The sequence below is a fragment of the Aplidium turbinatum genome, chromosome 8 (assembly GCF_918807975.1).
Source record: "Aplidium turbinatum chromosome 8, kaAplTurb1.1, whole genome shotgun sequence".
Taxonomy (NCBI): domain Eukaryota; kingdom Metazoa; phylum Chordata; class Ascidiacea; order Aplousobranchia; family Polyclinidae; genus Aplidium; species Aplidium turbinatum.
In genome coordinates, this window is record NC_137479.1 from 6422485 (window position 1) to 6432376 (window position 9892).

The 9892-nt window shown below is 42.5% G+C and overlaps 1 protein-coding gene across 1 annotated transcript; it reads right to left on the reverse strand.

Annotated features, from left to right (window-relative positions):
* Positions 1 to 4085: 4085 nt before the first annotated feature.
* LOC145775504 (uncharacterized) lies at positions 4086 to 9548 on the reverse strand. Its single transcript, XM_082586800.1, has 4 exons — positions 9188 to 9548; positions 8930 to 9026; positions 8154 to 8856; positions 4086 to 7802 (listed from the first exon to the last, which is right to left on the reverse strand). Exons 1-4 carry the CDS (start codon positions 9546 to 9548, stop codon positions 4086 to 4088), a joined length of 4878 nt encoding a protein of 1625 aa, XP_082442926.1.
* Between the last annotated feature and the right edge of the window lie 344 nt (positions 9549 to 9892).

Below are 9892 nucleotides of genomic sequence, written 5' to 3' on the forward strand. Positions count from 1 at the left end.
CCATTTTCGTGATAGCCTACAATGCTAAAAAAATGATTCAGTAATTAATGAATGGCGGTTTTTACGATCATTTGTAATACAAATAACAAAACAATTTACAAGTCCAAGCCATGTGAGAGCAAAGCTAGACTATAAACATGAGGTTATTTAATAAAAGCCCAACAGCTGTTAAGTGAATTTTGACAGTTATCGGACAAACAATAATTTTTAAGGAAGAAATTCTATTAAAAAAAACTTTCTTGGTTTTCGAAACTACAATGGGTGTGATTCAAATTTTTGCTTGCAAGATTTACCCTAGGGTAAGGGTAAGTAAAGTTTACTCCCGATTAGAAATCAATTGTGTACTACATACTACACTATCATAACTATAGTTATATAACTATAAGTGCATATAGTTATATTTAGTTATATATCGTTATATATGACTATATATAGTAATATAAAAACAATGAAAACTAAAAAGTATATAGTAATATATATATATAACTAGTTTCGAAAACCAAGAAAGTTTTTTTTAATAGAATTTCATCCTTAAAAATTATTGTTTGCGCGAAAACTGTCAAAATTCACTTAACAGCTGTGGGGTTTTTACAAATAAGCAATAAGCATATATGGTAGGTATTCCAATACGTCAAAATCACAGCACTGGAAGAAAATACACAGCAACATCAAGAACACTTATTGCTTCCACTGTACTCTATGATGTAATAAAGAAAGACATAGCCAGCAGAGAAATTCAAATTAATAAGTTTTTTGTGCTATCTGGCTTTGATGGTTGCCAGCACGGCAACCACAATTATGAGGAAGAGCCGCCTGAACGACGACCACAACGCATTTTCGTTTGCACATTTGTTGTGGCTGTCATGCTGGCAACCTTCAAAGCCAGATAACACAAAATTCAAACCCTCATAACATAGTCTACCATTGCATGAAAAAAACGTAAACTGACGTAGGATATATGCAGTATATCAACAATTCAACAATCATGAGTGATTATTGCGTTTCGACATCCATTAGGTAAATATGAAAAAAAACTGAGAACAGGTCGTTTTGACGCCAAAGAGCTTGAGTTCGGGGCAATGTTAGGGATTAGGACTGGAAAACACCCCTCCGAAAACACGTTTGAATAACAACAGTAAACATATTAAAAGTGAACACTAAAAGGTCAACAAACAATCAAAAAACAGATAGCGTTCATGTAGGCCATTGTCGGAATTTTTATTTGCGCCGGAAGTTTTGTTTGCGAGTTTTTTTTTTTTTTTCGTTTCTGTCACCAGCCGCCTTCAAATATTGCTTCATTGCAGATTCGATATCTTTGTCCGTCGCCTTGGCTTGCCTTCGAATCACATCTGTAATAATACAAAATGAGCTCTCTGTGAAAACAATTTTGCTCACAACAACGTAATTACACTACTACCTCATTATTAGGGATCGAACCGATGGCAAGTGTCCTTAATCTGGACATGAGCGGGGTTCACTACAATTAAATGTACTGTATATTGGTATAAACTTACAATGCAAGACGGGTAGTAATATAAAAAATACGTCAAAAAATTGTAATTAGGGAACGTTCAAATATTACGTAACGCCTTCGACGGGGGGGTAATGCAAAGCGTTACGTTAACGTCATATTGGGGGGAGGAGGTTCAAGCCAAACGTTACGTAACGCTTTCGATAATATAAGTGATATATACAGTATAATATACCGGTAATTCATCAGTAATTAACTCAGCATTATTGAAACATCTTTTGTGATAAGGTGCTGCCGAAACCCGTGTTTTATCCTGCAACAACAACCACGCATGTGATATTGGAAAGGGAGTGTGGCAATATTTTATTTAGGTTATTTAAGTATGAGAATGGTTTGTTTATAAGTTGAATTAAGATGAAGGCTGTCTAACTGCCTGATGAAATTTCTATCTATCTAATTTATCTAGTTTGGCTATCTGACTCCATGAAATAATTTCCACACAATTGTTCGAATTATAATTTTAAGTTATCAGAAGGTGTTCGTATAATGTTGTAGGTCTATAACACAATTTGAATTTAAACAGTACAGAATAATGAAATTACAGGATAGTGAAACATTATCACGAGTTATTACATTTTAATTAAACAATCAATTTAATGTTTTTCTGAGAGCTGAACTGGTCTAACTGAGCTCTGCTTGAGCTGGTCCGATTTGATAGAGCTCTCGTCAAAGGACGAACAAACCATTTTATTTGTGTTCCCTTTTTCTTATTTACTTCGGGAGCAGTTGACATGGAAAATTACAGAAACTTTAGTAAAAGGCAGGAAAACTTATATGTTGAAATAATGGATCGCTACAGGAGGGCTAAATAGTAGAAGCTGATCTAATACTGAACGTTGTCACATTTTATCCTTTATATTACAGATAAATATTCCATTCCCTGATAAAATTTCCAATTTGTTAATCCTCAGTTGATTTGATTTATATTTAACTTCCATTCATAAAAACAAAGAGGCCTGGCATTTTCCACCATTGTACTGTAGTATGCATGGTGTTTGTAGAATCTGAACCTAAGTCGACTCCACGGTTACCAACAAGTGGCCTATGTGTTTGTCTACTGCCTGAGAACTAGTTGCAGATCGCTCCTTCCAGTCGGTTGACCTTGCTGAACCTCTTGCTTAAACTGTGACCTATCTAAACCTTAGCCCATAGACAACTAAGTAGGAAAACAGTATATTATGCAAGCAGAACACTATTGAGTCACAAACAAACAATGAAAGAAACAATTACAAGAAAAATGTAAGCTCTTACCTTAGCAGTAGACCAAACCGAAAAAAGCAAAAATTAACCATAGCGAAGAGACAAAAACATCGCATGTCCGAAATCGCTCATGCTTGACAATACGGTATTTAAACATAATTTGAGAAGGGGCGAGTTCGTAACATACCGGCCCCGAAAATGCGAAAAACATTTTCTATCCCTACAAAACGAGTCCGAACATAATTTCCACTGGGTGATCGTAACATGTTTGAATAGCCTAACATCAGAAAGTTAAGCCTGACCAAAGCGGCCATCTAACAGAAAAATGCGTATGAATAGAATGAAATACACAACGACCCATCGTACAATTCTATACACAATAAGGCTCTAAGGAGTAACGACATCTACAGATTGGAAAGCTGACTCTAGACTTCAATGTCACACTATAAAACTTCAAGGTAAAGTGGGCTACATGTAACAAACTTAAGCCTCTTGGGCTGAACACGTAAAATTGAAAACACGCCTAACTGGTCACCATTGTCAACGGTGTCAGAGCATGCCGAGGCAGCGAGTGACACAGCGGAAAATAGAGACCAGCACATTACACATCAGTATACGAAATTTTCATATGCCACAGCAACGTCGAGATGAATCGACAACGAGAATGAGACCGTCCACACAAATAAACGCCAATACAGGCATGCAAGAATATAATACTACGTAGTCATTTCACTCAAGATTAAAACGTCATTCTAATGTTGAGTGAAGCCTTCAGTCACGCTACGACTGAGAAACACTGTAGCACTTAAGTCAGCCACAAACCGGAGATAAACAATAGCTGACGTATACGGGAATAAACAACAGGTGCAGCAGCAACGTCGAAATGAATCGACAACGAGAATGAGAGCGTCCACACAAATATACGAAATTCTCACATGCCCCAGCAACGTCGAGATGAATCGATAAGAATGAGAGCGTCCACACAAATAAACGCCAATACAGGCATGCAACAGTGACTGGAATATAATATTAGGCCTACATAGTCGTTTCACTCAAGATTAAAACGTCATTCTAATGTTGAGTGAAGCCTTCAGTCACGCTACAACTGAGAAACACTGTAGCACATAAGTCAGCCACAAAGCCAGAGATAAACAATGGCTGACATGTACGGGAATAAACAACAGGTGAAACACTATTAAAGTCACCGCCACCACCGAAACCAAATACTACAGAATATTAAACAAGTCAGTAATAATAAAAGAAAAACGGCCTTTGAAATAAAAACGCCGATGAAAGGCCACAAGGTACTACAAATTTAGTTCAAGTCAGTTTTACAGTCCTGCAACAGACAATTTCAAACATAGTCTTGCAAATGTCCCTCGAGCAGACAGATCTTCCTGGTATCCCTCATGAGCACTGCATCTGCTGTTCGCACGCAGACCCTTCGCACAAGGCCGTCCTTGTCGGGAAAGCATTCTTCAACGATGGCTTTAGGCCAGGTGCCCCGTTTAGCGTTGTTGTCCATCAGTAGCACGAGATCACCTGGTTCAAGGTTGGGTGAAGTACCCCACCACTTCTGCCTAGGCTGCAGCAAAGGAAGGTACTCACTCATCCAACGGCTCCAGAACATTTCCGCTAGGTATTGCGTCTTACGCCACGACCGCTTGTATCGATCACTCTTCATAAAAACGTCTGGCGGCAATGAGTCGTCGATAGAGCCGGTTAACAACATTGATGGAGTTAAGGCACTTAAGTCTCTGGGATCTGTGGACACGTCTGTTATTGGACGGTTGTTAAGGATCGATTCAATTTCGGTTACCAGGGTAAGCAAATCGAAGTCGTCGAGAGTGGCTTCACCAACAACAGCACGCATGATTTTTCGAATGCTACGAATCATTCTTTCCCAAACGCCACCTGCGTGGGAACAAGTCGGAACATTAAATGACCACTCGATATTGTCCTGGAGCATTGCCTCCTGAAGTTGCTGGCCGTTCCAAGCTTTGATGCCGTCATTCAACTCTCGTTCGGCGCCTTTGAAATTTGTGCCGTTGTCGCTGAACATTAGCTTTGGCTTTTGTCTTCTGCTGGTGAACCGACGAAAGGACTGGATGAAAGCGGAGGCCTCCAGCGACTGAGCGATTTCTAGGTGGACGGCCCTAGTTGCCATACAGGTAAAAACGACGACGTATCGCTTTACGTCACTTCTGCCAAGCCTTACAACGAGTGGACCCATCAGATCCACACCTGTCGCAGCAAAGGGTGGGTTTCCAGCTATGACCCTGGCCTCGGGAAGACTTGCCATGCGTTGACTTCCGGTACTGCTATTCCAAAGGCGGCACTTAAAGCAGGAATGAAGCACTCTTCGCACGGCTGCGCGTCCGCGCAGTATCCAGAATTGTTTACGAATCGAATTTAGGACATGAGATACTCCACTGTGGCCTTCTTTCTCATGGTGGTCCTGAATTATCATGTCAGTTATTCGATGCTTGCTGGGAAGAATGATTGGATGTTTGGTTTGAAAAGGGAGAGCTGAATTTTGTAAACGCCCATCCGAACGCATGACCCCGTTCAGAACAAAGGGGCTTAGTTGACGCAACTCTTGGAAGTAGCTGGCGTTTCGCATTTCTTTGTCGGGGTGTAGTCTTTCTGGTGACGTACAATCGGACACGTTTGGCAAAGCACGCATGGCGTCATGAAAGGCGTCCCATTGAACTTGCTGTACGATTGCTATAGTTGCGTTTTTCAGTTCATCCACGGTGAGACGTCCTACAACCGGAGGCGAGAAACCCTGCAAATACTTCCATTTCATGAATTGCTTCCATTTTAACCACCAGGCGGTTAGTCGTTGTGCGGTCTTGTACTTAGAGCAGCGCGCTAGCAGCTCATGCAGATAGCTCACGGGAGATGTGACGATGGCGCAGATATTTGTCTTTTTCAACTCTGGGTCATCCGAGGTAAGGTCCTTGATGCAATTCGGTTGTTGAGGCCAACTAGCCTCGGGTTTAAGTAAAAATGGTGGCCCCTTGAACCACAAGTCAGCAACATCAGCCTTGTCAGGCATTAACCCGCGTGATGCAATATCAGCGGGGTTTTCTTCAGTAGGAACATGGCGCCACTGACGGGGTACAGTATGTGCGTGAATTTGTTGCAGGCGGTTGGCCACAAAAGTTTGAAAACGGGTGGAAACATTGTTAATATACTGAAGCACAATCGTCGCGTCCGTCCACATAACCACACTATCAAAATTCAAGTCCATTTCGCGACAAATGAACGAACATAACTTCACAGCGATGGTGGCGGCGGTCAATTCGAGACGCGGAACGGTCACTGGCTTGAGAGGGGCTACACGTGATTTACCCATGCAAAATACGTTGTCTATCTGTCCATCAACATAAACGGTTCGAATATAACATGCAACGCCATAACCAGTGACGCTAGCATCACTGAACACGTGCAAACCAATATGGTCAACTACCTGGTCCTGACGTTTGAGGCTTGGATGGATGGAAATACCACCAAGATGGGGAAGTCCATTCAGCCAAGCCTCCCGCGTCTGTCTTCGTGACTCCTCCAGCGGTTCATCCCAGGTCGCTCCACCCTGACACGCTTCCTGCAAAAGCTTACGGGCTGGCAGGATAAAAGGCTGCACGAACCCCAGAACATCATAGACTTGACTAACCATCGAGAGCAGACCTCTTCTAGTAAAAGATTTTAGCTCTATGTTTACCTTGATGGTGAAGCTATCCGTCGCGATGTTCCAGTAGACACCAAGTGCTCGCTCTGTGGGTAGGTCACGAAGGTTCAAGTCCAGCACAGACGATGCTCGATCTGCTTCGGGGATAGAACTTGTCACCTCGACCGTGTTGCTTAAAAGTTTTGTAAGGTTAAAACCCCCACTGGCTAAGAGTGACTTCAATTGGGTGACTGCTGCAATAGCTTCCTGCGAAGTGTCGTAAGATTTTAACAAATCATCCACATAAAAATTTTTATCTACAGTTTGTAATACTTCCTCAGTAGCTGCAGTTACGTTGTCACTGGCAGTTTTCTTCAAGGCAAACGCAGCACAACTCGGAGAGCATGTAGCTCCAAAGACCAGGACGTTCATCCTGTAGTCGACAGGGGTCTGGCTCATATCTCCATCCGGCCACCACAAAAATCGAAGGGCATCTCTGTCCTTCTCAGACACAAAGACCTGGTGAAACATGGCCTTTATGTCTGCTGCAACAGCGACATTACCTTGCCTGAATCGCAACAATACACCCGTTAAGTTATTGTTGAGGTCTGGTCCCTGTAAGAGTTTATCATTTAAGGAAACGTTTTGAAACTTAGCAGCACAGTCGAAAACCACACGGAACTTTTTCCCGGTGCAATGGTGAGGCAGGTACCAGACGGTATCCGAACACTTTAATTTATCATCAGGCACACGACTAGCATAACCACTTTGAATGTAATCATTAACTTTCTCGCAATACTGACCGTGCAAATCCGGATTTGCCTTTAATTTACGTTTCAGACCTCCAAGTCGCTTTTCTGCAACAGGTCGGTTGTTAGGCAGTGTCGCATTCTCTTTCCATGGCAGTTCCATCTCATAGTGGTCTCCTTGTTTGCGAATGGTGTCTTCCATAACCTTCAGTGCTTGCCGGTCATTCAAAGAGGGCGCACCTATTTGGGGTTCGTCGATGTCCTGAAAATCCTGATTTAAAATGTTAATTATCTGCTGACATGAGCTATCAGCAGGTGACGACTTAACGAACAAGCATGTTGAGCAGACACCATTTGCGTCCGATACTGACTCATAGTCTGACCCAAAGATAGTCCATCCCAGAGCAGTATGTAGCGCAAATGGCTGCCCAAACTGGCCATACCTTTGCTCAGACGTTCTAAACATCTCATGAGCATTAGCCCCTATTAGCAACTCCACCTTTTTTGACTGCAATTGGGGAAGGTTTACATCTGCCAAGTGAGGATAACCTTTTAACAAATTGGCACCAGGGATGTTATCTTCCAAACGAGGCAACTCGCTTAGCACTCTACACGAAGGAATTCTAAAGGATTGATCCTCATTTATTCCCTGAACACACAACTTTCCTGTACTTATTCCACACTTACTTACCCCACTAATGCATTGCAGCTCAATATCATCCCTTTTTGTTTTTAGATTCAATTTGCGAACCAAGCTAGCACTGCACAAACAGGTGGTAGACCCAGTATCCATCATCGCATACGTTGTTGTGAATTTCTTCGAACCTTCCTCCTACACTCTCACTGGCAGAATGTTGAGCATAGCAGACACCTTACTACTTGGACCTTTGCGTGCGACGGCTACAGTTTCCTGTCTATCGGAAACACTTTCTGCATTCGCTGTGGAATCACGCTGTCTTGAATTAAGGTGAACCAAGGTGTTATGTCTTCGGTTACAAACCTTACATGCTCTTTGGAACTTGCATGCCCTACTTAAATGACCTTCTTTAAGGCAGTTATAGCAGAGACCTTTCGACTTGACAAACTTAAACCTTGCGTCCGATGACATGTCCAAGAATGAAGAACAAGACCACAATGGGTGCACATCACTGCACAACTTGCACGATTGCTTTGCTTCTTCTGCACCGGCTGCCTTAGTAGCAAAGGTCTTGAACCTTGGCTGCCTTGTCGCTTCTCTTGCTTTACTGGAGTTAGGCTTAGCACGATTCTGGAACACTTGTTGCACCCATTCTGATTGTGAGTAATGGGCAGCATCATCCACCACTCCAATCAAGTCGCTAAATGTAGCCCTTTGGCCACAACCTTCCTTGCTGTATGACAGCTTGGCAAACTGTTCCTGTAACTTAACGGGAAGTCGCAACAAGATTTTGCCTAGCACTTCTGAACCGTTCAATTCACCTAAAATGCCCTTACTTTCAAACAAACATTTACAGCTGTTCATTTTAATTACCAGCTGATTAAGTGACCCAGACTCATGCTCAAGAATTCGTGGACCCTTTAAGAGATCTTCCTTCGCTCTGTGCATGAGCTGGACACCACTTCCATATCTACCATGTAGTAACTCCCAAGCCTTGTAATAAGCTTTAGTTTTGTCCAGTGTCCACGTATGAAGAACAACCCTGAATAACTTCGGCTGCCTCATCCTGAACATACATTTGAAGGAACATTAATTTGTGGTGATCATTGGTGCAATAGGGTTCCACAAATGCCCCAAACTCTTGCGCAAATGTTGCATAGTGAGCGACATCACCACAGAATTTCCTTATTTGAAGTTGCGGAAGGTGCATGGGGGACGGATTCAGATGATGCAAACCTGGAGGTAAACGATGTGGTATACTTGGGGATTCACGGGATGCTCTAACCCTCACAGACTGACTTCCAAGGGTACCTACTGGAGTCGTATCCTGGGAGCTGGGATTGCCTTCAACCTCATCTAGCACATGGTACATCGACTCATCATGGGGAGTAGCCTACCACTGCAACTATAATTTTGATCGTGCTCATCTTCATGGGGTTCTTGTTTGACAGATGGTTTCATCGAGTGACCAGACCCAGATGGTTTCATCGTGTGACTAGACACAGATGGTTTCATTGTGTGACTAGACCCAGATGGCTCATCTTCCCCTTTAGTCACTTCAGGCTCTGATTCTGTTAATTTCAACTTGGCCGTGAGCAGAGACATCAAGGCCTCTTCCCTGCGTTGAGCCTGCTCTCTAGCTAGAGCCATCTCCTTTTGCATCTCGCGCAGGATCGAAGCAAACTCCGACTCAGCACTTACTGAAGGTGAACTAGGAAGAGACTGATTGACTGCTACCGTATCCTCAGACTCTGCCATAGTGGCTTATGATAGGCCTACTTATAGCAATTTGTAAAAATGATAACACAGCAAATAACAACACACGAAGTTGTTCGTAGCAACAACTCTCTCCAATAAGGGTTCCTGTAATTGCCTGTAAACTCACTTAAGTTTAACCACTGTGACAAGGTCAACTACAGAGTTAAAGCTATCCGCAACAACAATGAGATAAAATAGACCAATTGGCTAACTAGCAGCCAACACAGTTGCGAAACTATGAGCAATTACAATGAAAGACAATAAACCATTAAAAACTACTAACAGCCAAAACACAGTTGCGAAACTATGAGCAACTACAATGAAAGACAATAAGTTATCAAAAG

Excerpts from the sequence above, each read along its gene's own strand:
- LOC145775504 (XM_082586800.1), bottom strand. The coding sequence starts at position 9,548 with ATGGCAGAGTCTGAGGATACGGTAGCAGTCAATCAGTCTCTTCCTAGT. Across the intron at positions 9,027-9,187 it reads TCAAAATTATAGTTGCAGTG|GTTTGCATCATCTGAATCCG; the intron begins GTAGGCTACTCC and ends GTTTACCTCCAG. Across the intron at positions 7,803-8,153 it reads AGTTCCAAAGAGCATGTAAG|GGAATAAATGAGGATCAATC; the intron begins GTTTGTAACCGA and ends TTGTGTGTTCAG.